The sequence below is a fragment of the Astyanax mexicanus genome, chromosome 4 (genome assembly GCF_023375975.1).
Source record: "Astyanax mexicanus isolate ESR-SI-001 chromosome 4, AstMex3_surface, whole genome shotgun sequence".
In the NCBI taxonomy this organism is placed as follows: domain Eukaryota; kingdom Metazoa; phylum Chordata; class Actinopteri; order Characiformes; family Acestrorhamphidae; genus Astyanax; species Astyanax mexicanus.
Window position 1 is genome coordinate 19,307,123 of NC_064411.1, and position 27,755 is coordinate 19,334,877.

The following is a 27,755-nucleotide window of genomic DNA, read 5'->3' on the forward strand; positions in this document are numbered from 1 at the left end:
CACAGGAGCCGATGAAACAGTTCTACACTCCAGTCATTTAATCTGTCCTGAGCACATCCATCATAGTGTGGCTCGGTTCAGCCGAGGGGTAGAAACCAGGTGGAAAAAAATATCACAGACCCCGCACCCTGGACACGAACTATTTAACCTACTACCCTCTGGCAGGCGCTGCAGAGCCCTGAGCACAAAATCAGACAGACACTGTTATGGCGTCATTTTACTGCCAATAGTCGAGAGTGTTTTTCAATGCAAGAGCCTACTCCATGCAGCGCTCACGGATGTTATTTGCTCACGTGTAAAATATAGGCAGAAAAGGGGCATTATGCATTTAATTGGTCAAATCCTGTTGCCACGTCTGATCGGCTGGAGACCTTTGTCAGTTTTGTTGCAGTGAGGGAGCGCGCGCATATTCGTACAAGAGGAGAGTTAATCTGAGAGAGAGCATGGTAAATTTGTGAGAGCACACCTATATTTTATACGTGAGCAAATAAAATGCGTGAGCACTGCATGGCATAGGCATTCAAAAACTTCACTCTCGACTATTGGCAATAAAATGACGCCATAACAGAGTAAAAGTTTCTTTCCAATCGCTATCAAACTTATTAATAACTAGAACTGAGCTGCTGTTTACTGTTGTTTACATGCCATACTGCACTTTATACATGTTGTATAATACTGCAACTGCACTTTACTCATCTATAATGAAGTTGTTCATTGTCTTCATAGTCTTCTGTGTATATTGTGTTGTTTGTAATTGTAGAGAGGTAACAACAGCCGGAAACAAATTCCTTGTGTGTGTAAACACTCTTGGCGAATAAAGCTGATGTTTAGAAAATGTTTGAGACTGAAAATTTTACTAATTTTCTCAACACAGAACAACATCAACTGTTTCAGACCTGCAGAGATCAATATTAAAGCTTTTAAACTGCAGTTTTAATTATTTTAATGTAGCCGGTGGGCACTGCTGTTGGTGTGCATGTTGGAGAGGAGTGGAGACAGAGCAGAGAACTGTTTTGGGCAGGTGCTGCTGTTTCATTTGACTCATCATACATTTTTTAACTGGGTTTTTAGTATTCATTGTCCAAGTTCACAAGAAGGCTGGGGTGCTCCTGATTTTCCCTCCATGTGCTTCTCTCAAGACGGCAAGGGTATGTAACATTTTTAATTTGGTTGAGCTAATGAACAAATAAATAAATAAATGTTGAATAATTATGTGTGTCTTGGCAGGACGTGTGCATGGCTGAAAGTTGAGGATATTGGCCACTGTTTTCTGTTGTTTCCTGATTTCTACTGTGTTTCTAATCTTGTTTTCTAATGTCATTTCTACTGTTTTCTTAATGGTTCTCTACTGTTTTTGATGGTCCATTTATGGTTTTTTTTTGGATAGTTTCTGTATTTCTTTCCTTATAATTTCTGTATTGATTGCTTTAGTTTCTGCAGTTTCTTTGTTTTGTTAGTTTTTTTTTGGTGCTTTATTTATTTATTTTTTTGCATTGTTTTCTGGCTATGACTATCTGCATAATTTATTGTAGTAGCTAAGTTTTGTTTAATTTTGTAATTCTTTGTTTTTTGGGTCCAATTTAATTAGTTTATTTTCTTTTTTCATTGGTTTCAGTAACTTTGTGGGGTTTTTCCAATTAATACTCTGCCACACTTGAGTTTCTTTTCATCTAGTGTGTTTTGTTGAACAGTATTTTTGAAGTTACCAAAGAAAGAATCCAAGCTAGTCCTCCCCATTATGGTTTGTTTGGTGTGGTGTGCAGTGTAGTGTTAAGCTGTGGGGTTTGTGGATCCTTTATTTTTGGTTTGCTTTATTCCATCCAAAACTGGTGTTCATGTGCTAAAGCCAACCCTGATAGCAGACTACTCCGATCCGGATCCGTTTTACCTCCGGCAGATCCGCGCTACAGTCAGGTCTGTTTAGTGGATCTGGTACGGCTTCACTCCGGGTTCGGGTTATGATTGTGACTCACGTTCAGATCCGTTTTACTGACGGTAAATCCGCATAACAGTCCGTCTCATTTCACGCCTTCCATATGACTTCGGCACGGAGTCAGATACCAGATGTGAGTTCAGTGTCAGCTCAGTGTCGTTTTGCGGATCCGGGCCGCATCGGCGGAGCGGCACAGGAGCGGGAGAAATTCAAACTCAGCGCGAGGACCAACTGACATCTGCTGAATCTGCGCTTCAGGTGAGTTAACTAGCTAACTAGCTATCAGCGTCATTTAATTACATTTATTGCTCATTTTTAATCTTGTATATGCTAAAGTTGATTTATCACGTGTATGTTGGATAATATCAATTGTTTTTTTGTGTATTTAATGTTAATTGTTGTCAATTTGTAGGCAAAATTGACAAAAAGCTTCAGTTAACGATACCAGTTAGTTATGCTAGTATTAGCTAGTATAACTAGCTAAGCTAACCAGGCTAACTAGCTGAAATAAACGCTGTTAACTCATTTTGCTCGAGTAACACACCTTTTTTTTATTAAAATAAACAACTTTAGTTATTCTTAGAACCTTAAATAGTTGTGTTTGGGCTTAATTATAATAAAGCTCGTCAGACGTTTTCCTGCTCCACCTTAAATCGTGCAGCAATGGCTTACTGACATTGACATATTTAAGCACTGTTTAAGGTGGAGTGGGAAATACAAAGAAGCTGGCCAAAAGTAAAAAAAACAAAAAAGAAAAAAAAGTAATTATACATTTTATAATTTGTTATAAACACAACTAAGTTACTGTCAATAAAAATATGAGGCTGCATTTAACTTATTATTTTCCAGCATAAACTTTTCCATTCCACCTTAAATTTATTCTCACGTCGTGGCGCACGAAGGAGCTGGCCAGTGTCCATATCAGCAAAATGTGAATCTTTAGAATAATAATTGGGTAATATTTGCTAGCCTAAATCAGCATATGTGTAGTAATATATTAAACAATATCTGTTCTGATTTCAACTTAAAAACACCTGTTCAAAGTTACTACAATATATTAATTATATGCATTTGCTTAGTAGGGCTGCTGAGGGCTGGGGACCTGAGATAAGGTGAGATACAATTATTTTAGCTAATAAAATGTATGTTTACAGGTTGGATCCACCTAATGCATTTTATGTTTAATATTATGGTAGTCTTGTTTGTTATACAACATATATTATGTTAATAGTTTATTATATATTTTGCCTGCTGCATCAAAGACCAATTCTATAAATGACCATTTAAGGAAAATGTCATAATTGCCAGCACCATTACCCAATGAAGTTCATGTTTATTATTAAGCAGAAAATTTGCATTCTGTATCAGAGGCCAATTTACGGTGGCCGAGAAAGCCCAGCGCAGTGCAAATTGAAAAGCGCTGCAAAAGCACAAAACACATCCATCAAAATTACAACACAGGCGCAGCAAATAGAAAAACGCGCTGCAAAAAGAAAAACGCGCTGCAAATAGAAAAACACGCTGCAAATAGAACCACAACACAACGGAAGTGAGTCACAACACAACGGAATTTTCCCGGGGGACCTTAAAAGATGCTGTACCAGCTGTATACAAAGGACAATAAGTGGCAAACAAGCTTCTGAAAAGTAAGTTATGTTTATTACCTGTGATTACCACGGTTGTGTGCATATTATTAAAAGTTCTGCTTCACAAAACGCCTTGTTTGCCACTTATTGTCCTTTGTACACATAGTGAAGTCCGAGACGTTACTGAAGACGCAGCTTAGCTGGTACAGCATCTTTTAAGGTCCCCCGGGAAAATTCCGTTGTGTTGTGACTCACTTCCGTTGTGTTGTGGTTCTATTTGCAGCGCGTTTTTCTATTTGCAGCGCGTTTTTCTAGTTGCAGCGCGTTTTTCTATTTGCTGCGCCTGTGTTGTAATTTTGATGGATGTGTTTTGTGCTTTTGCAGCGCTTTTCAATTTGCACTGCGTTGGGCTTTCTCGGCCACCGTACCAATTCTATAAATAAATATATGCAATAACAGTATGATCCTAAAAAACACGTTTTGAGCCGAACTTGCCTTAAAGGGCCTCTGTGCCCTCTACTGCTTTGTAGTGTAGTAATTTTCAGAAGTGCTAAATATGTGACAACAAAGCTTTGAACATGGATCTTTCTTGTATAGGTTGCTGCAACAGTGATTAATAGTTAGGTTTACAAAACTTATTGCCTCATTTAGTTTAGTTTGTTCATTATTTGCAAATAAGTTTTTGGATAACTCAATCTGGATACATAAAGTCTGATGCAAATCTGATGTATGGTAAGTTAAAGTTCAGCCTTTATTTTAAAAAAGAAAATGCTTAACTTACAATACTGAATGTAATTTTGTTTTGTTTGTTTTTTAGGTGTAATCATTTACCCATCAAATCACCTAACAAGGTAATTAATTCTATTTTCCAGCAGTTCTGTAATTAATTTTGACTTTAAGTCTGTTGATACACGTTTGATTTGATATGTTTGCTCTTAATGTAGCATTTATCCACTTTCTTATTTTAATTGTTTGTTGTGCTACTGCACTAAAAACTTTAAGGGACACTGTAAGATTTTCTTGGTTAATTTATATACATTTTAAAGAAGTAAATTTACAACCATAAAAATTAGTGTTCCACTCCATTGAGCTGTAATATACAGAATAAAAGTCCTCTCATGTCTGATCTGGGCTCCACTGTGTTAAAACAAGGCTATGTAAGTATTTGCGTGCCCTGCTATCAGAACTTTCTCAGCCTCGTTTCAACACCGTGGAGGTCAGATCAGACATGAGAGGAATATTATTCAGTGTATTACACCTCAATGGAGTGAAACAGTGATTTTGAAGTTCAGAATAGCTTTTAAGTTTGTGTTTTGTTTTCTAAGTCGTATTTTTGAGAACTTTGCAAGTTCTCTCACTTATAAATCATTGAGGGGTCTGAAATTTTCATCTTTGGTGCATGTCCACCGTGAGAGACATAATAAAAATCCGGAAATCACAATTTATGATTTTTCTAAAATAATTTATTTAATTTACAACTTTCTCAGCAGGATTTGGTATCCGCAAAATGGTTCGAGGTCCTCAGCCCTCGCCTCCCCCAGCACAGAGGAAAACTACCAAGGGCGGTACTCTCATTATAGGAGATTCAATTGTTAGACATTTAAAAGTATCTAAGAGTAATGGCACAATTTCATGTCTTCCAGATGCTTGCATGCTGGTAGTCGGCAAGCGGCTCCCTGGGGCGCATTGCCAAAGCAGGAACCCCGGCACCATCGCCCTCCATGTGGGGATGAGCTTTCGGGAGCGACCGGCCCCATTCCACAGAGACAGGCTTCTCTCTGTGAACATCGAGGCGGTGCTACGCTGAGACTGACTGTCTCTACCCAGTCACACCAGCCAAGTAGGTTTGTTTGCTGGTATTTCTGCTTGTACTATTTGTATGTCAATTCTTCATAATAGTGTAAATAAAACACGTTATCAAAATAGCTGGAAAATCTGTTAACAACTCCATTAGAATTAATACAAACTCGTCTGTCCTCCTGAGTTACAGCAACAACCACATTAAATCGGGGCTGTTAAATATAAGATCGCTGGCACCTAAATCAGTTACTGTAGGTTAAATTATCATTGACAATGCACTCTCTATGAGACATGGGTTAAAACTGATGGATATTTAGCTCTAAATGAGTCCACTCCCCCCAGGTTCTAGCTATTTCATCTACCCATGCAGGACTGGTCAGGGTGGTGGTGTAGTCGTCAGTTATAGGAATAAATCAAAATACAGAGTTTGAAGCTAAGTCATTTGAACTGTTTAACCTTATAGTCGCAGGCCCATCTACTGCCACCAAAACCCAACATTCATTCCTGCTGATAACTATGTACCGTCCTCCAGGACCATATGCAAAATTCACTAAGAAATTCAGTATATTTTTTAGCTGCAGTAGCTCTCAACTCTGACAGAGTTATCATTGTTGGTGACTTTAATATCTATTTTGAAAAGAAACAGGGCCCACTGAGAATAGCATTTAAATCAATTTTGGATGCATTAGCCTTCAATGAGAATGTAATGGGCCCACCTACTGATGTACTGACTCAACTTTTTTTTCATTTGGTGATCGTTTTGGCTATGTTGCAGCCAGGGGAATGCATTTTTGCAGAAAACCTGCTTTTTCATTAAATTTTTGAAATCTAATGTCTTTTACTCTCACGTCATTCATACTCTCTGGACGCATTTTGCACTCTCTGGACATGTTCATGGCAAAAATGTTCACACACCTACAAATTGCTCTTAAATCATTATACATCAATATTGTTTTGCTTTTTTTTCATAAATCAGGATTTTAACCATTTAAATAACTGTTTAATAATTTTATACAGTAATTACAGTGAGATAAAAAAATGTGTTTTCAATGGAAGTCAATGGGGCATTTTTGGCCACGAAGGTGTTCAGAGGGAGTATTTGACACTACATAAAAAAATTCTACCAATGCCCCATACATCTAATATTTATTATATGAGAAATAGTACAACTTTTGTGGGGGTTTTTAATGAATAATTAATCATGAATGTAATTAAACTGTCAATTAAAGGGTTAAAATCCTGGAATGTATTAAATATTTGATCATTTTGATCAGGGCTGGATTTGATTAAGTGATTTATGAAAAAATAGCAAAAAAAATGTATATGAGTATTTTATTGCTGATTTTGTGCATGTACATTTTTGGCAACAAAGGTGTCCAGAGGGTGCAAAATTTAAATCTGGCACTACGTAAAAAAATAATAATGCAATCAAATCAATTTTGTTGCTAATCTTTTACATGTCCAAGACTCTAATAGTCACCAATGCCTCATTTGTCTGCTGTTTGTTTTGTGGAAAATAATTTTTGTGTGTTTTTTTTTGTTTTGTTTTTTTGCCAAAATACAACAATAGTTAAAATATTTAAACTGTCATTTAAAGGGTTAAAATCCTGAAAATTATTTAATGTTTGGTAGTTTTGGGTAGAACGGAAGTTGATTAAGTGATTTTATGAAAAAAAAAGTTTATTTATGTAAAAAAAAAAATATATATTGATGTATAATGATTTAAGAGCATTTTTAGGTGCTTGTACATTTTTACCACAAACGTGTCCAGAGGGTGCAAAATTTGAAGGGGGCTTGAGGGTTAACCTGAACATTTATCACCTGGCCGCTTTATTAGCAAAAACACAATTACAACTGCAACAACAAATGCATTTATCAAAAAACGCTGACTTATATTCTATTGTAAATAAAATACAATATAATTTTAAGTACGAGTTAACAAAGTTCTTAGCCTTACAAAGCTTTTGGGAAATGCACCCCAAAGCTATAAGTGCACTTTTTATTTATCTTTCTTTTAATTTTGGGTGCATAATTCCAGTAAAATGGTAATTATTTATTATGTGAAATGGTATAAATGAAAATTAGCTAGCCCCTATTAAATACAGCTGTGACATTTATATATCTTTTAGAAATTTGGTCAAATGAAAAACACTTGTCATTTTAGTACGCTATATTCATTTCTAGCCACTTCTTTTCTGCTGTTTCTGAAATAAAATATTTTCTTATTTTGTCTTTTTTATAGGCTGCACTGTAGTGGTGTTAAGTGTCCAAGAATGCTCTCATCAGTGGTGGCACAGCTGGCTGCAAAAAACGTCTGTGTCTGCATGTTTATATTATGTGAATTAAAAATGGTTTTATTATTAAAATAATTGTATTAATGCCTGTTGATTTATAAATTGTTTAATTGAAATCAAAATTTATTTAAGTAGCTTAATTAAGTATTGCATTTATAAGTGATGGTATTTTATTTTAATTAGCTTAAGTATTGCATTTATAAGTGATGGTATTTTATTGTAATTAGCTTAAGTATTGCATTTATAAGTGATGGTATTTTATTGTAATTAGCTTAAGTATTGCATTTATAAGTGATGGTATTTTATTGAATTAGCTTAATTAATATTGCATTTATAAGTGATGATATTTTATATAATTAGCTTAATTAAGTATTGCATTTATAAGTGATGGTATTTTATTTTAATTAGCTTAAGTATTGCATTTATAAGTGATGGTATTTTATTGAATTAGCTTAATTAATATTGCATTTATAAGTGATATTTTATATAATTAGCTTAATTAATATTGCATTTATAAGTGATGATATTTTATATAATTAGCTTAATTAAGTATTGCATTTATAAGTGATGGTATTTTATTTAATTAGCTTAATTAAGTATTGCATTTATAACTGATGGTACTTTCATTAATTAGCTTAATTAAGTATTGCATATATAAGTTATGGTATTTTATTTAATTAGCTTAATTAAGTATTGCTTTTATAATTATTGTATTTCATTTAGCTAACCTAATTAAGGATTGCATTTACAACTAATGTTTTTTTATTATATTATTTAAATATTGCATTTGTAATTTAATGTACTGTATTAAACTCTTTTAATTTATCAATGTAAAAAGAAGTCAAATAGCTTAGTGCTCTTTCTTTACTACTTTTATTTTGAAATATGTCATTATAATCAGTAATAAGTAGGCTGGGGAACGTGAAAAGGCCGTGGCTTGGCCGTAGCTAATACGGAACTAATCCGGGGCTGATCCAGATCTGGTCCAGATCTGTAACGGACCTGTTCCAGCGAGTGTAACGGTAAGCGGATCCGGCCCATATTCGGTCTAAAGGAACACCTGAAACGCTTGGTCTGGACTGGTGCTGGCCCAGTATCTTTTTGACTCCGTAAAACGGATCCGTGACGGTTTTGGCCCGTTGTGCATCTGGACCCCGGCCCAGAACCGTTTTACGGATCCGGCGCGGAACTTGTGATAGACTCGGCCCGGATCCGGCCAGAATGCTTTTTGCTATCTGGGAAGTATTGTCAGTGTCAACCAATTCAGTGGAGATTCATTGTGGATTTTATGTTTGTGTTTTGATGATTGTGAATAAAAGTATTTTTGATATCAAACTCTGCCTCTATAGACTGTTTTAACACAGTCGGGATCTGTGAAGGGGGAGGGCTTCACATGCCTTTTGGGTTTCTCCCACCTTTTAACGGGAGTGGCGAAGTCAGTATATAAGTGCATGGGTAAAAATGGCTAGAAGCCACCACTCGTAAGTATCACATTAAAAAATATTTTCTTTCCTATTTTAGTGAAATACTTTATTCTAATTTGTAAAATGAAAGAAAAGCCCCATAGAAGTAGTTCTACGCTGTTTTAAATGAGAGTTTTAGCTGTTTAGCTCCATTCAGCGCGGTGATGGGGTGTAATGTGATATGGAGGGGGCGGAGCTCTACATAACCCGAGTGAGGCTGAGCTTCGGGCTCTGCAGTTCTTTCGCAGCGCCTGAGGAGGAAGAGCAGGATCAGCTGAACTACAGAAGGTATGGAGAAGTTTCTCTCTCTCTTTCTTCATCACGCTGTTCTACATTCACTCCTACACCAACACCACCTTCACCACCTTCAGCATGTGCAGCATTTACACCACCAGCACTGGATCTTCTCCGAGCTCTGCTCAGCAGTTATGTGTCGTTCGAGAACGATGCAACTCTAAGGGTGAATCCCATTTCTCCCTTAAGAAACCCACAAATGCAAGTATTTTCCGTGTTAAAAATTACGATTAGCACTGTATTGCCTTAGTTTATTGTGTAGTTTTGATGTTTTATGGCTGAATTCTTCATAACAAGCATAAGTTCGCTAGTAGTTCGTTTCGGTAGCTAGCTAGCTAGCTAGCTAACTTTCCCGTTCCACCTTAAATGATGCAACAGACGGCAGGCGCTACCGCATTTAAGGCGGAACGGAAAAAATAAATCAAATAAAAAATAATCAGAGCTAATTTCAGCTCCCCATCACAGAGGAATTAAGGAATGGACAATATTAATTAATTTCTGCACCTCCTGCCCCCTTTCTGTACACATACCATGCCCTAAAGTTAACTAGTTAACCAGCAGCTAACAAATATGAGCTTTCATGCTGAAATATTTTATATTATGCTCTTTAAAAAAGAGAGAAAAAATGTTAAATCAGTGTTTAAATTAATTTGATAGATAGATAGATGAGTAATCATATCGACCTGGTCCTCACCACACAGCCTGCCTCACTCATCCTGACAGAAAAAAAACCTAAAATATTAGCTTGTAAAATGACCCAGTGGTGTTATAGCAGAATAACACACCTAACGGTTAAATTTAACTATATAACGGAAAGGATTAACCATTACAAACTGTGTGTACATTATCCTACCATTTAGGCTATATATCAACAACTAATAACAAATTCATGTTTTTAGGACATTCACGCTGTTGGTAGTATGTGATGTTTGGAATTGCTAGCTAGCTTGGCTAGGTCGCTAGCATTGGCTTGATAAGGTAAAGGTGGCTAAACTGTAACTTACCTTTAAAAATAATGTAATGTGCCCCTATATCCAGTTGCTGTATCCTTTTAACAAAACTGCTTTTGTTGTTCAGTATTTTTCTACATTGTTTGTGACGCATTAAAAAAACATGGTGCATGCTCCACACAGTATTTTTATGTACAGATTTACAAATGTGTTAGCAATAGTAAAATGTTTTATGATGTGATTTTGTTTGGTGAGAATAATGTCATGATACAACCCAGCAAACATGCCCACACTGGGCCAATGAGGTTGGTGCAGTACCGCCCCCATATGGGCATCCCAAATCGGACCAATGGGTATTTGCACATTGGGCCAACAGAGATTTGCAGAGCTCTAACACACACCCCCACACACACACACACACACACATGCCCTCAGCAGAAAACCAATTGTGGCCCCAAATTTTTAGAACTGTGCAATATTGAACAGAGAACACTTTTCAAGAAAGAAAATTTAAAGCTGTGCTATTGGCACTTTGACATTTTTTTGCAACTGCCTGTAAAACAATTATATAAATAACACAATTTAAAGTGTATAGTAAATTAATAAATTTATTACAAAGTATCATGTATAAAATATAAACAACACACAACAGTATTTAAGTAAATTAAATCCCAAATTTATATTTTAGCATGTAGATAAACATGTACTGCATAAATATCTCCATTTGCAAAAACAGTATTTATAATAAACAGTATGATATAAATATCAAACATAATACAAAATAACAAAGAATTATACAACTTAAATAAAAAAAAAAAAATATATATATATATATATAAACATCAATAAAAACAGCAAATCATATTCTTGAATAAATACTTAAATGCACTAGACTGATGTAGTAGATGAATAATAAACTGATACTATTATTGCTACTGGAACAAAGCCTCTGGGGTGGGTTTCCTGAAAACGAACAACCTTAGCGAATAACGAACGAACTAACAAATGACGTGAGTAAAGAACGAGCCAGTTCTGCGAGTGTTTCCCAAAGAGCTTCGCAACGTGAAAATTAACAAAGGAGGTTAAAGAGCGTCTTTGTTGAATCCTCCCCCGAAACAGCGCACTCAATCGATCCACAAATATCGATTATTATGCAGTATTTATTCAGTATTACACCCTAAAAATGTAAAAAAGTGTTGTAATCATCAATATTATACATATTTTGAAATTTAAATTACAAAAGGATGTACTTTGGCATTAATAAAATACTCCTACAGATACATATGGCTAAATAAATAAGTCATATGTTTATATATAAATGTTTAATAAACATTAAACTTTTTTAAAAACTATTATTGTTAATATAAATATATATTATATTAATAGATATTGTACTAATATTATTAATAGTAATATTGATAATAATATTAATTTATTATTATTATAATTATTAATAATATAAAAATAATATAATAATATAAAAATAATTATTGTTCCGGTGTGTGTGTATATATATGTATATATATATATATATATATTGTTGTAAAAAGAAAATGAAAGATGGGTTACCCCCATCCACCGTCCGGGGTACAACTCCCCTGCGTGTTCGTTTTGATGGAGAGAGTCGCAGACAGGTGGAGTGGAGTTGAAAGCAAATCAAGTATTTATTACAAAATACTGAATGCAGGAGAACCAGTACATACAAGACAGTTAGCAGCCATCAAATAGTAAAAGTTCTGACCCCCCTCTGATCTGACTCCATGTTTATACCCCAAATGACGTGAAACCTGCTGATGAGGCGTTGCTAAAATCATCTCATGTTAGTATGCGTAATTTCACGTGTTAGTAATCCGTTTCACGTGTCTGACCGGACCACTAGTGCTTGGCCTTGACTGTGTCCAGCCAGAACTGAACATTGTGGCATTATCTGTGTGCGTGTGCGTCACTCCCCGCTTTGAAGAGCTGCAGGTTTAGGGAGGCACCCACACACAGAGAAGGCCGCTTTGGTCTAAGAGCCTCCTCTGTATCAATTTAGTTCATACAGAGTGCACCAGTCGATGATTGATGGCCGTTAGTTAGGATCATGCAGTGACCAAAATGCCTTAAGCATGAGCTACACCAGTCACTCAATAGATCCTATGTGTTAGTTAAATGCCTTATGTATCATGTGGGTTAGTTTGTCATATAATAGAGTCTGTGTTAGTTTCATGCCTGATCAAGCAAAGTTTAACTATATGTGTAAAGAATATATATTGTGAGTATTGGTTAATCTTCTATATAAATGTGTATAAAATACAATGTGAGGATTGGATAATCTTCTATATAAATGCATATAAAATACAAGGTTTCACACAATGATTATGTAATTATAGATGCTAAAGTTAAGTAATCATTATTGAAGGATATTTGTCAACACACCCAAGGTATAATAAACGTTAACTCTTCAATATACACACACACACACACACTGTAAAGCTCCAGCTCATCCTAAATCAACATCTCAGTTGGGTTTAGGTCAGGGGATTTTGAAGGCCATTCACCTCTTTGTTAACTAGATAATTCCATATGCGTCAATTAATTATTTTCATAGTTTTAATATTTATCGACAATGTAAAAAAAATAAATAAATAAAAAATGAGACGTGTCAACTTTTGACTGGTATTTATAAATTTGCGAGCTGACACACCCCACAGTTTGCCCAGATGAACGGCCACAATGTTGGTTAGAAGCACCTAAATAAAGAATAATATTAAATATTACCTGCACATTCACCGATACCCTTTACAATACGTGTAGGTGTGAGTAAAGACACTGCAGGCGTCCCCTGCACCGGACCTACAGTACCAGGAATTTTCCCAATAGCATGGAAATATATTGTATTGTGCTGTAATTCCCGGGCTGGTGGGAAGTGTATATAAGTGTGTGTATGCCACATAACAGCCTGATTACAGAATCCACGGACTTGGTGACTTTGCAGCTTTGCTTAGACCGTGAGCATCATCTGCAGGAATCTGGATTTTTAATAATTTATGGGTTTGATTGGTCAATTCCAGTATGCCCAGTTAGACTACAAGCCACAGACAAAGTTGGCATTATAATATAATATAATATAATATAATATAATATAATATAATATAATATAATATAAAATATAATATAATATAATATAATATAATATAATATAATAAAATATAATATAATATAACTCATTCACTCACTTACTCACTCATCGTCAACCGCTTTATCCGTTAAGGGTCGCGGGGGGGTGGCTGGAGTCTATACCAGCCGGCATCGGGGGGAAGGCAGTATACACCCTGGACAGGCCGCCAATCCATCGCAGGGCAGACAGACACACAGACACATCCACTCACACACTCACACCTAAGGGGCAATTTTTATCCGACATCCAATTAGCCTGAACTTTGGACTGTGGGAGGAAACCGGAGCACCCGCAGACACGGGAAATAATATAATATAATATAATATTATATAATATAATATAATAATATTAATTATTATAATAATAATTATATATATAATATAATTTATTATAATTAATAGTAACATAATATAATTGCTTCAACAAGGGAAATTATAATTTTTCTCCCTCAAAATTGGCGGTCCCTGGTGTTTAAGGTGCTGAACTGCAAGTAGAGATCCCCTAAAGAAGCTCTTAAGAATAACGACTGGGTGAGGGCACTCGTTAATCTGCGAGCGAGTTTACGTAGTACTTTAGTTACGCACGGGTTTGGGAAACACTCTTTAATTAACGATCAATCTTAAGTACAAGTTAACGAAGTTCTTAGCGTAACGAAGCTTTCAGGAAACCCACCCCTGATCTCTATTATTAATTTTATTCCTCTTGCTTGTAGACTTGGAACCAAAATGTAATCCCAATCAAACCAGTAAAAAAAAATTCTAATTGAATATAACATTAGTTTTTGCATTAAGGTTTTTATCTCACAGCAATAATAATGAAGGAGAAAATAGATGTACTTTACATAAATAGAACAGATATAGTTAATCATAATATCAAAAAGGAATATTGTTTATGCATTAATATAGCATAGATCATAAATTAACTATTTTTTTGAAGAGACTGCTGCTGAGACGATGCTTCCGTCCACCTGAACGGTCCCGTGCATTCCAAAGCCAAACCTTTGCAACCTGCTCGATCTCTGCATCCTTTGGTGGTGGCATGATTGATCTTCTCACGGCCTCTTAAAATAATAATATAGAGATATGAGAATGCAGTCAGGTAAATACTACATCTGTTAGTGTCTTTTCATGTACAATGCTTAATTTTAGAGAAATTTGCAGACTGTATTTGATTACAGTGATTCTTATATAGTGATAGTTATTTGAATTTCAATTTCTTCAGGCTATTCATGATGAAACATAAATAGCCTTTACAGTCACTGTGTGTGACTGGTAGTTACATTCTATAAACATGTGAGGTGGCCGATATCAGGATATCAGGTTCACAAAAATACCAAAACTTTTTAAAATGATATCTTTCCCTTAGCTTAACTGGCTATCTTTGTATTAGCTTAACTGAATATCTTTCCCTTAGCTTAACTGGCTATCTTTCCCTTAGCTTAGCTGGATATCTTTCCCTTAGCTTAACTGGCTATATTTCCGTTAGCTTAACTGGCTATCTTTCCCTTAGCTTAACTGGCTATCTTTCCCTTAGCTTAGCTGGATATCTTTCCCTTAGCTTAACTGGCTATATTTCCGTTAGCTTAGCTGGATATCTTTCCCTTAGCTTAACTGGCTATATTTCCGTTAGCTTAGCTGGCTAGCTTTCCCTTAGCTTAACTGGCTATTTTTCCCTTAGCTTAACTGGCTATCTTTCCCTTAGCTTTACTGGCTATCTTTCCCTTAGCTTAACTGGCTATATTTCCGTTAGCTTAGCTGGATATCTTTCCCTTAGCTTAACTGGTTATTTTTCCCTTAGCTTAACTGGCTATCTTTCCCTTAGCTTAAGTGGCTATCTTTCCCTTAGCTTAACTGGTTATCTTTCCCTTAGCTTAAGTGGCTATCTTTCCCTTAGCTTAACTGGTTATTTTTCCCTTAGCTTAACTGGCTAGCTTTCCCTTAGCTTAAGTGGCTATCTTTCCCTTAGCTTAGCTGGATATCTTTCCCTTAGCTTAACTGGTTATTTTTCCCTTAGCTTAACTGGCTATCTTTCCCTTAGCTTAAGTGGCTATCTTTCCCTTAGCTTAAGTGGATATCTTTCCCTTAGCTTAACTGGTTATATTTCCATTAGCTTAGCTGGATATCTTTCCCTTAGCTTAACTGGTTATTTTTCCCTTAGCTTAACTGGCTATCTTTCCCTTAGCTTAAGTGGCTATCTTTCCCTTAGCTTAAGTGGATATCTTTCCCTTAGCTTAAGTGGATATCTTTCCCTTAGCTTAACTGGTTATTTTTCCGTTAGCTTAGCTGGATATCTTTCCCTTAGCTTAACTGGTTATTTTTCCCTTAGCTTAACTGGCTATCTTTCCCTTAGCTTAAGTGGCTATCTTTCCCTTAGCTTAAGTGGATATCTTTCCCTTAGCTTAACTGGTTATTTTTCCCTTAGCTTAACTGGCTATCTTTCCCTTAGCTTAAGTGGCTATCTTTCCCTTAGCTTAGCTGGATATCTTTCCCTTAGCTTAACTGGTTATTTTTCCCTTAGTTTAACTGGCTATCTTTCCCTTAGCTTAAGTGGATATCTTTCCATTTTCCATTTCCCTTAATATTTCCCTTAGCAAGCCATTGTTCCCTTAGCTGGTTATTGTTGACATACTTGGATATAAAGTTAACTTACTTAACAGCAGTCTTTCTCCAAGAGCCGAGATAAGCTGCCAACTTGGGAGCCCCTCGTGTTATTTAAATGTGAGGTAAATTCGTTGGTTACATGATCCTCACAATTAAATATCACATGCAAAAATAAAAAAATATGTAACTTTTATAACCTTGCTGGCTTACACAAAGTGTATATAGTCAAGCACAAAAACATTTATAATTTAATATTTTTATTTATTTATTATCAGCACAACCAATAATAAAGGTGAGATTATGAATCAGCACCATGGAGCAAATTCGTAGCTATCCAAAATATTAAATAAAAATATTTTTATAAATAAAAATGTATAGCTATACATTATATGTCTTGAAAAATATGAGATGTTACTATGTGTGTGTGTGTGTGTGTGTGTGTGTCCCTCCAAAGGTCTCTGCACAACTCTGCTGTGGTACCTTGATTTTTCTCCACTTTTGGTTTAGAAAATCTTTCAGAGCTGATGCTACATTTCACACAGTGTTGCTCCTATCCACTAAGCTAGCTAATCTACCTAGCTCTCACAGACAAAAACAATAAAAAAATATTCAGATACCCTTCATATGAACTTGTTATGACACAAACTTTCAGATTGTAAAATATTGTATGGTAAATTTGGGCTGACCCAGAGTAACCTAGCATAGGATTTGTGTGGGCATGCTCACATATGTGTGCGTGCTGCCCACATATAACCCACAATGCCTACAGTGTGTAAATGGTGCAGGCTGAAGTAGGGCTGACCCACAGTGGCCCTGCATGAGATTTGTGTGCACATGCCAAAGTGCAGGTTGCCGACATATAACCCATACCGGGTATGAAATGGTGCAGGCTGAATTTGGGCTGACCCACACTGGCTCTGCATGGGAATTGTGTGGGCATGCTAAACTGTGCTTTGCCCACATATAACCCACACTGGCCCTTCAGGGTGTGAAATGGTGCAGGCTGAATGTGGGCTGACCCACAGTGGGCCTGCCTTGGATTTGTGTGGGCGCATCAAAGTGTTGGCTGTCCAAATAATTCCCACACTGGGCCTACAGGGGCATTAATGCACTGGACCAGTTCAGGCTAGCCCACAGCGGCCTTTTATAGGATTTGAGTGGGCCAGCCAATGAACAGGCTGCCCACAGAAAACCCATGTTGGGCCTGTTTGGAATTTTAATGGGCTAGCCCCTGCCCACAGTGCCCGCACTTAGCCCACGAAGGGCCGATGTGTAGCTTTTTGCTGGGTAATAATGCACTCCATATATGCAGGATTAAAGTAAAATAAATTATACTGGACATAAACATATATAAAATGTCTCTAGAAGATATATTATAGGAAATTAAAACAGTGTGAATTTTTCTTTTGCTTAAAACAGCAAGAAAGTACTACCCTGAATGTGATAATTAGGGGTGGGTGATATGGCTCCATATTTCAGGGTAATATAGTTCATGATATTCAAAAATATTGGCAACATTATTTCTTACGATATTTATGGCATACTGCCTTATTAAAACAGATTAATGTCATTTTTGGAGCTGTGATTGTATGCAGATAAATTATCCCATAAATGGTCCTACACCTGAATAAAAAAAGTAATATTATCTAATTTCTAGAACATAAAAACAGGAAGGGGTAGGTCGAGACTCTTCATCAAGCATATACATTTAATACAGGCTTTTTCTGCTTCCGGTCACTGAAATTATTGTATTGAAAAACTAAATATTTGATTATAAAAGGTGAGGGGTAGAGATATACTGCAAGTCAGAAAATTACAAAGATATTTATAAGATAAAATGAGATACACTTTGTTAGAGCAGTATGACATATTTACAGCTAGTGCTGGACGATATGGCCAAAATTTATATCACGATACATTCCTTAATTTCGGTCGATACAATATAATTTCGATATCGATATAAATATTTGGAAGGCCTCAGAAAAACTGTTAGGAATCCCTGCAATGGAAATCTGTACCTATTACTGTCTTTAAAGCCTCCTCTCATAAAAAACTGTATAATACTTTAGAAATTAAAAAATGGTCAGAATGAATTAATGCTCACCTTTATTTGCATGTAGCAATATAAAAACATGACATCTCTGTCAAACACAAACCAATAACCTATTTACATTTTACCAATATAAATAACTTTACATTACAACAGAGGCAGAGCTTCTTATCCTTTTGTAAACATATTTAACAGATCAAAACAAAAGTGCCTCATCCAGGATAAAGAATGCAGAAAGCCTTCATTTATATAAAAGGAACACGATATCACCGTCAAATAAACAAACCTATATCAACTATAAATAACTTAGATACAACATAAACTACATAAGTGCTTCAGCCAGAATAAGGAAGATATTGTGTGTAGTGAAACTGCTTGAGGTGGTGGAACAGATTAGATGCATTACCGTTGCTAGTCAACTCCACTTTCCGGCACAATTGGGAGCAAGCTGAAGTTTATCAGACCTTTGAAAGCCGAACCACTGAATTAGACCTGCCTCCCTCAACTATCTCTCCTGTTTAATCACTTGTGGAAGCATCAGGTGTGCTCATTCTGCATCTAAAATCTAAAATTCTGCATCAGGGCCGAGCCTAATCGAGGAACTCGGTTCGGCCGCACTGCGCTCCGCTCGGCTTCATAGCGGGAGGTTCTAGGTGTGGACCGGAGCGCAGCCGAGCTTCAAGTTTTAGTAGTATGGATTATAGTGTAAAGTGTGATACTACTAAAGTAGTAGTATAACACTGTATTCAGTGCTGGACAGCAGCAGTGTTTCTGCTACATACATTTTGCAGCTGCAGCCTGCTGACAGTCAAGATACAACTACATATTAAAATGTCTGTGAATTTATAATGGGATAAAAGTACTGAAGCCTTTATTGTAGTATGAAGGTGTCCCAGTATTTTTCTCCATATAGTGCAACTAATGTAGGTAGTTATTTTTGGTTAATTGACCTGCTTTTATTTTAATACACAATTTTTTTTCTTTGTTTTTCCAGAATAAACAACCAGGATATTTAATAAAGAACAGTGTTAAACTGCTGAAAGAGGTGAAGCACAAGCCATCCAGAAGAATCTACATTTCACAGACAAATGGAGCCAAGTCCCAACATGGAGAAACATCAGCACTCTGTCAAGAGTTTTACTAAACAGAGTGATCTCAAAAAACACCAGCGCATTCACACAGGAGAGAAACCACATCACTGCTCAGACTGTGGGAAGAGTTTTACTCAACAGAGTACTCTCAAAAATCACCAGCGCATTCACACAGGAGAGAAACCGTATTACTGCTCAGACTGTGATAAGTGTTTTACTACACAGAGTCATCTCAAACTGCACCAGCGCATTCACACAGGAGAGAAACCACATCACTGCTCAGACTGTGGGAAGAGTTTTAATCAACAGAGTAATCTTAAAAAACACCAGCGCATTCACACAGGAGAGAAACCGTATTACTGCTCCGATTGTGGGAAGAGTTTTACTCAACAGAGTAGTCTCAAAATACACCAGCGCATTCACACAGGAGAGAAACCGTATCACTGTTTCGACTGTGGGAAGAGTTTTACTGAACAGAGTCATCTCAAAATACACCAGCGCATTCACACAGGAGAGAAACCGTATCACTGCTCAGACTGTGGAAAGAGTTTTACTAAACAGAGTACTCTCAAACTGCACCAGCGCATTCACACAGGAGAGAAACCGTATCACTGCTCAGACTGTGGAAAGAGTTTTACTGAACAGAGTACTCTCAAACTGCATCAGCGCATTCACACAGGAGAGAAACCGTATTACTGTTTCGACTGTGGGAAGAGTTTTACTGAACAGAGTCATCTCAAAATACACCAGCGCATTCACACAGGAGAGAAACCGTATCACTGCTCAGACTGTGGAAAGAGTTTTACTACACAGAGTACTCTCAAACTGCACCAGCGCATTCACACAGGAGAGAAACCGTATTACTGTTTCGACTGTGGGAAGAGTTTTACTGAACAGAGTCATCTCAAAATACACCAGCGCATTCACACAGGAGAGAAACCTTATTACTGCTCAGACTGTGGGAAGAGTTTTAATCAACAGGGTCATCTCAAAAATCACCAGCGCATTCACACAGGAGAGAAACCGTATCACTGTTCAGACTGTGGGAAGAGTTTTACTTTACAGAGTGAACTTATATTACATCAGTGCATTCACAAAAGATAGAAAAGTATCCCAAATCTGTTCCTCTGCCATAAAAAATGCAAACCTTAAATCTTTCAGACAGCCAAAAACACCTCATCATGCACAAAATCTTCACTCTGTTACAAGAACTTCATTTAAAAATGGCTTTTTACAGGTTCAGAAAAATGAATCTTATCCAGAGATGATGTTTACTGAATTTCATGCTGTGTTTTTATGTATGTTTGTATACCTACATTAGTTAATTCCTGCAGAGCTCTTCAACACTTAGTGTTGTGTTTTAAGAAGTTTTTACACACAGAATCATAAATGGTACCACTAACAGCATAAACTAGGAACATACATTTTTACAATTTTTTCAGTGATATGCTGAATAAATAGTAAAGCGATGATGCTAGCTCAGAGTAAAATCGTATATTAAATCTCAGCATTAGCTTTAGAACTAATAATAAACAAAAGTGAGGATTTTATCATTCTGGGACATTTTTAGGTTTAAAAATTGAATATGCTTTGCCATAAGTAGGAAATGATCATTTGGTCAACTTATGTCATTTACAGCCTTAACACATTCTCAATTGTTTACATATAAAAACTTTCTTTATTTTTTCCTCCACTCCACGTTTGTAGTTTGTAGTTGGAGCGAGGGCACTGCCAGTGTTTGCTCCAGATGTTAGATTAGCATTACTTAGTCTTTTAAAATTTAGATGTTCTTAGCTTGCAACAAAAGGCCAACAAAATCCTTTTCAGAGTTAAAAAAAAAAAAAAACGGTATAGCTGTAGTTTCCATACTGAAAGCAACACTCAGCAGGCTATGCAGCAGTAAGACTGCAGGATCCTTGATTCCCTCTACTGCACATGTGTCAAACACAAGGCCCGCTGGCCAAATGTGGCCACATCCAAGCGAGAGCTTGTAAGATCTTAGTGTCTATAATAAATAGGTCAGAAGCGTTCTTTGACCAAAAACTACATTTCCCACAATGCTTGATTGTATTACCCGCGAAGTTACGGCTTACTGCCACGACATGGCAGTGTAGTCATTGATGTGGAAACCCTGCCGGAGGGAAGGCGTAACTTCGCGGGTGGAATTGAGACATACAAACGTTTATCCCATAATGTCCAGAAAAAGAGAAGCTGATGCAGACGGACGGCTGTGCTTCAAGGCGAAAGACCGGTATGCCTTTTGTGTTACGAAGAGTGTTACTGACCAAAATAAACGCTTGTTAGGAGAGATATAAGTTCTGTGTAAATATTTATAAGACAATAGCTGACAAAATCTGTTTTAATGACGTTAATAAACATCACTGTGACAGCGCTAGTCACAGTTTCACCACAGCAAAGGATGAGCACGTGAATCACTTATCTAACCAGCCTGTACTGATTTCTGCTCCCAATAACCCTTTCAATAACCTCTAATAGACTTTAATAGTCTTCAGTAGCCTTCAACAGTCTAACCTTGCAGCCGTGGTGTGTTCACTAAACTCCGTAGTTATAAACATCCTGAGGTTAGCAGCGCGCTAACTGACCTGTTTATAATGTAATCCGAGCAGTGACTCCGTGACGGCTGCGCTAAACTGCTGCTGTTAGCTGCTTGGGCTGAAAGATGAACTGTAGAGAGCTGTATTATTCGGTTAGTGGGGTTAAAATCTTTATTTTCTACACATAAGAATTTTAAAAACTGTAAAAATGCTCCAGACTGCCTCGGCTGAGCCCTGTAGCCCGTGGCTGGGCTGTAGCTCTGACTCAGTAAAGACTGCGGGCTTGTGCTGCTGCTGCTGCAGCTCCCACTAGTGGTTGTATGAGGAACTGCTAAATCTGAGGAAATGCTAAATCTATCACATGTTCTTAACAGCTCACACTTTTTAATTTTATATTTATTAAGCCTTATTTCAGTATCAAACGTTTTGATCAAAGTTAATAGAACTTATTTGATGTCATTTCTATTCACTTGACTAGTTTGGTTCTTGATTGATGGAGTTTTTGGATTTCATAACATGACAAATTAAAAGGATTTATGTTAATAGAGCAACAAGCAAACATTTTTTCCATGCAACTGTAATATTTGATTGAATAAATAATATATTGAGAGTTATTTAACATTAAGGAGTAATTACATTCATTTTATATTACATTTGGTTACATTTTATTACATTTATAAGTTACATCTGGCCCTCAGTGGACAGCCAATATGCCAATGTGGCCCTCGGCCAAAATGAGTTTGACACCCCTGCTCTACTGGTTTTCTCATTGGTCTATGGTTCAGTCAGTCTGATTAAAAATCTGCAAGTTAATCTACAGGGATATTTGGTTGTGTTGTGTTGCTAAAGTTATATACTCTGTTATCTTTTCCTTATTTGGTATCGTTTTGCTAAAGGGTTTTTTTTATATCTCTAAAGGTACTAAAAATATCTAATCCATTTACTTTATTGATTGTTTTATCCAGTACCAGCTATTATCGTTGTTTTACATCACCTTATGTATTTACTCATATTCATATCTATGTGATTCAATAAAAGGCTTTTATATTGCAAGATCTGCAATCTTATCTATTCTTTCAACTTAAGCATTTAGCCAAAAGCTTTTGTACACAGCCAAACATACATTCAAGCAACCACTATATACAGTGCCTTGCAAAAGTATTCGGCCCCCACTTTTCAAACTTTTGCCACATTTTGGGCTTCAAACATAAATATATGATTTTTTTGTTTGTTTTTTTGTGAAGAATTAACAAGTGTGTAAGAATACGGAGGAGTTTTGCCTTACTATGTTCATTGTTCATTGATTAAAGGGTTAATCTGTGTGTAACTAAATCAGCATTTCACTTAATCAGTATGTTATTCAAGCATTTAGCACGATTCATGATGATTCACATTGTGACTTAGAATGTATGTATATTGTGTCCTTGTGCTCAAAGCAAGGCCGTTTTTCTTGCAACTTAGCATGATTGATTTTTTCCAGCAGAACCATGAGTTTCTGTACATGTAATCTATAGTCTGATAAGGTTGGGGTGAACGAGTTCTCGGCTGACGTATAGGATGAATAACTGCTTATCAGTATCAGGATCCGGGGGGTGTGAGGAGCCTCCTCACACACCATTAGACTGAGGCCAGGCGAATGCCTGTATTTATTAGACTCTGTCTAGGAAGAAGAGTAGAGTTGGGCGGGAGAGCTTCTCCCGAGAGGGACTACAGAGCCACAGGTCCTGTTCACACAGCCGAGAACTCTGGAAACCCCAACTTTTCTCACCTTTGGGGTTTTCCTCTTATTTTCACCTTTTTATTTCAATTCAATGTTTCAATAATCTTTTTACTCAATTTTTGATGTATCCAAAAAAACTGTTTTGCTCAGAAGATTCTTTGAATAAAATCTGACGGAACTACAATTTTGGACTGGATCTCCTTTTCTTCTTTATGACGTATCATGCCAGATACATCATAATTCGAACAGTAGATCAATAATCTTTCAATCGTGAAGTGGAACGAAATTTATTGGATACACATTATGTTGAGATACTCAGTATTTTGAGAACATTGGTATTTAACTTGTGTGAAACTGACACCAATAAATCCATAACTCCTGCTATTTACTTACATAGAAGTGTTTTTTTTTTCTCAGTAGCTCAGTCGCTGTGAAGTGTGGAGGATAGTTTTGCAATATATTGATTATCGCTGAATCGCAGTTTTGAGATATCACCGTTATCATTAATTTACCACTTTGCTCAAAGGTGCTGAAAAAAACTTGAAAATGGGCCTTGAAAGTGCTTGAATTTTACCTTGTAAAAGGTGTTTGAACCCTGTGTTTAAAAACCCCAGCAGCACTGCTGCACCTGATCTACATGTACCAACACAACACACACAAACACGTCACCACATTAGTGTCAATGCAGTTTTAAGAAATATTTATCACGAAAATAAAGCTCTCTGGCGCTGGGAATTAAATATACAGGGTAAAATTTAGGCTAATCGGATATGCAGGTGAAAAAATAAACTGTGAAAAAATATGTGTGTGAATATGTGTATGTTTATACCTACAAATCTCAAATGTAAATTGACATAATATGGACCATTAAATGACGGTAACAACCTGACTGTTTGACACTTAACTAATCTGCATACCAGTAGGAGAGAGCAGAGATAGACTGGCTGTGTATGAAACGGTAGGCAGCTACCACAATCCCTCATGCCTGAGCTGTTCATATGTTAACACCCACTAAATGATTAACCCTTTACAAGTATTAATATGAACTTTAGGAAAAAGAATATAAACAGAATTGCCCTTTTTTCTATTGTGAGTTAAATGAAGTCACTGCTGCCTATTCTAATAAGCTAACCGTATGACTAGCTTGACGAGTTCTGGGGACATTTTTACATGGGATGTGTCTGAAAGATCTGTGGACAAAAAGACATTACTTAAATTAATGAAAAGTATTATTACAAATGTAACAAAATGACTTTCTGAGCTGAAAACAAAAAAAAACAAAAACAAAAAGAAAATATGTTTTATAAAATTTATAGAGATATCATATATATCCTATACCCAGTTTATAGACACATTTGGGACATACCGGGGTTGGACAATGAAATTGAAACACCTGTCTACAGTCACTCAGTTTTGGATCTTAGTTTGCATAAAAATAAATGTATGCCAGTTTTTACCCTGAGCTCTGGCTCGCTTCTTTTTTTTCCTCCTTTTTTCCTCCCTGTATCACAAACTCTTCTAGTTCCTCCCTTTACCCAAGTTTGATTTTAGGAAGTCTTTTACGTACACTCTAAAAAGAAACGTGTCAAAAATGACTCAGACTGTGTCGAATTTTAACACATTGTGCGAGTGTGCTCAGAGACGACACATGTTGTGTTGATTCTGACACATCCAGTGTGTAATCCAATTTTACACACTAAATGTGTCAGGCTAATGAACTCACAAATGTGTAATTTTTTACACAACTTGTGTTGATTATGCATAATCAAGATAATGTATCAAATATGTTAAAAAAAAGCATGAAACGAATTAATTCAATTCCATTTTTATTATCATGCCTATATATGGTTCAATTTTCTTTTGGAATTAGCAATGAATTAACATTCACGTGTTTGATTTTGAACTGTAACAAACATGACTGTTTTTACATTTAAAATGTTACAGTTTCGTTTGGTATAAGTAATAAATTAACTCGATGTTTTTTAGATATTTTAAATGTAAAAGCATGCATGCTTGTGACTAATTCATTGTCTTTTGTGATAATGAACACCTAAAAACAAAAGTCCAAACAGTAAAGGGGTGTATAAAACATAGCTCATATAAAATTAGTCACAAATGTTCATTGTTCTCACGTATTTTTAGAAAACCTGATGAATTTAACATTGAACATCAGTACAGAAATAAATTTCCCTTTTTATAAAAACAGAACTACAAAACGTGAGGCTAAACAATTTGGATCTTGGATTCAAGTACAGCTTGTCTGTGTTGTAAATGGCTAGTACATCAAGAGGCCTAACATCTGAAGCATCATCTAAGCTGATCATTTCATAGTCATTGGTTCGCTTGACATATGCATAAAAATGCTCATCAAAGTACTCAATTGAAAGAATGCAGATAAACATCAAAAAGGACTCAGCATCAGCCCGTGGTATGATGTGAACTATCTCACCAAACAAACATTCTCCACAGTGTTTGGTTTTAAGTGGCAGCACACTACCTGTTCTATATATTAGGCCAAGTACAGTATGTGAAGTAACAAATAGTGCACGGTGGTACATGTTAACTGGTGATCTCTGTAAAGATGCTTAGTAAATGATTTGATGTTGTGGTAAGTCCTTGGACAACCATCCTGGCTGCAAATAAGAATGAAGTTCAGTCCCTTTGACAATGCATGTATTTCACGAAGATGCCAAATTAGCTTCTTTACTTCTGTGAATTGTGACTGTCGACATTCTGGACAAGTGTACATTATGCTGTGAATTGTGATGCTTTAAGCTTCGAAATGAGCTTCAGTACCTTAGCTTTCCGGCTAGTTGAGAGAGGCATGTCATAGATGTGTTCAAAGAAGCAGAACATGGAGCTTAGCTGACATGGATAGGCCAGGTTACACACCCAGTAGAGCTTAAATAGCTTGTCCACAGTAGATGTCAGTCCTTCTTCAAGGGGAACAGTGATTCGGTCACTCTTTCCAATGATGACATGTTGCTTTGCGGCAGCCCTCAGATTTCCAACACAGATTAGCTGGGGCTGGTGGGTCTGTGAAGGACAGACATCACAAAGAGAAGCAATGCTGCTTCCAGCCTAAAATGTAACCAAGCAAAAGAAACCAAAATTTGAATTTAATCAGTTGTTACTGCAAACACTTACTAAAAATGCAAACGACCGATTTAACAGTTTCTAAATTTTATGTTACTCCAGTTAATAAGCATGTACACAATTACATACTTTCACACTTGATTAAACTAAATCAGCCACCTTCAATGTCCTTTATGATTTATTTGTTTACTAAAAAAGGCAAAATGTATCTTATAATAAAATTATTCTAGATAGACAGACAAATCGATAGATGGACTTACTGGAACAAAATCAACAAGGAATGTTAATGCAAACTTCACTGAACAGCGACTCATTGCAACTGGTGGCAGAAGATGTGTAAGGACTACAAGCATAGTGTAAAACTTCTCATCTGAAAATGAGACACAGACACAAATAAAATAAGATTACACAGAGGCTGTAGCATTATATGTGAAATCTAATGAGAGTTATATTTGAAAATATATACCTTCATTCTGGTTTTCCATGTCCTTAAGAGATGCAAGATCACCTGTCTCCATGATGGCAATTGCCTTCAACTTGGGAATGATGGTAGCCTCCCATCTTCTTAAGAACAAATCTCCTTTTCCCTCAAACATTTTACCAAACTCTGTATCAAGCTTTTAAGAAACAAAAAAATGAGACATTTTAATTTAGGTACATAATACCAGCTATAACACACAAACTGAGTTCCAAACAGGCCACAGACCTTTTTTTCACTTTTATCATAAATTAACTGACTGAGAAATTCATATCACCTCCATGAGTGCACATGTTTTTCAGCTAAACGGTGTTATATAATAACTCTTAACAATATTATCAAGTTATTTACATTACACATGGCATAAAACTGACAGTGAGCCCTAATGAAAAAGCAAAATGTAATGTACCTACCAGAGTTGGCATATCCAAGAAGCGTGGGTATTCCTCAAAGATTTCAGACAGGGAGGGGGAATGTTTGGCTATCCATGATCTGCGCCAGGTGAAGGTTTTCTGCATTGCTGCTTTGATCGATGAAATGTTGTCTGTAGAAGGCCTGAGCCTTTTCATCAAGTTGATCCACTCACTTGTCCCACTACTATGGAGTGTTTACCGTTTTTGGATTTTTGGATCACCTCTGACATGGCTGCCTCGTGTATGAACATTGCACTGCCTTTCGACTCTGG

General features: G+C 36.4%; 4 protein-coding genes and 1 pseudogene across 7 annotated transcripts in view; 3 read left to right on the forward strand and 2 right to left on the reverse strand.

Moving 5' to 3' along the window:
• The window catches only part of LOC111188258 (zinc finger protein 239-like), a 179,793-nt gene extending 156,113 nt beyond the window's left edge, over window positions 1-23,680 (forward strand). For 2 of the 3 annotated variants that reach the window (XM_049477774.1, XM_049477775.1), the window contains exon 3: window positions 19,125-23,680. In XM_049477774.1, the coding sequence (XP_049333731.1) occupies window positions 19,219-20,325 (1,107 nt within the window). In that variant the 5' untranslated portion in view covers window positions 19,125-19,218 and the 3' untranslated portion in view covers window positions 20,326-23,680. Of the gene's footprint in view, window positions 1-9,264; window positions 9,365-19,124 lie in introns of those variants that run through there. The other variant, XM_049477776.1, reaches the window with a different exon arrangement.
• The window catches only part of LOC111196797 (zinc finger protein OZF-like), a 180,569-nt gene that overhangs the window by 60,964 nt on the left and 91,850 nt on the right, over window positions 1-27,755 (reverse strand). The gene's annotated exons all lie outside the window — the stretch shown is intronic.
• The window catches only part of LOC125801236 (zinc finger protein 271-like), a 356,087-nt gene that overhangs the window by 52,642 nt on the left and 275,690 nt on the right, over window positions 1-27,755 (forward strand). Inside the window, exon 1 of one of the 2 annotated variants that reach the window (XM_049477645.1) lies at window positions 9,333-9,364. The exons of the other annotated variant lie outside the window; for it this stretch is intronic. The gene's annotated coding sequence lies outside the window, so the exon portion shown is untranslated. Of the gene's footprint in view, window positions 1-9,332; window positions 9,365-27,755 lie in introns of those variants that run through there. 2 annotated transcript variants of the gene reach the window in all.
• Window positions 1-27,755, reverse strand: part of LOC111188757 (zinc finger protein 239-like) — a 105,431-nt gene that overhangs the window by 22,730 nt on the left and 54,946 nt on the right. The window lies entirely within an intron of this gene.
• Window positions 9,335-27,755, forward strand: part of LOC125801557 (zinc finger protein 420-like) — a 126,937-nt pseudogene continuing 108,516 nt past the window's right edge.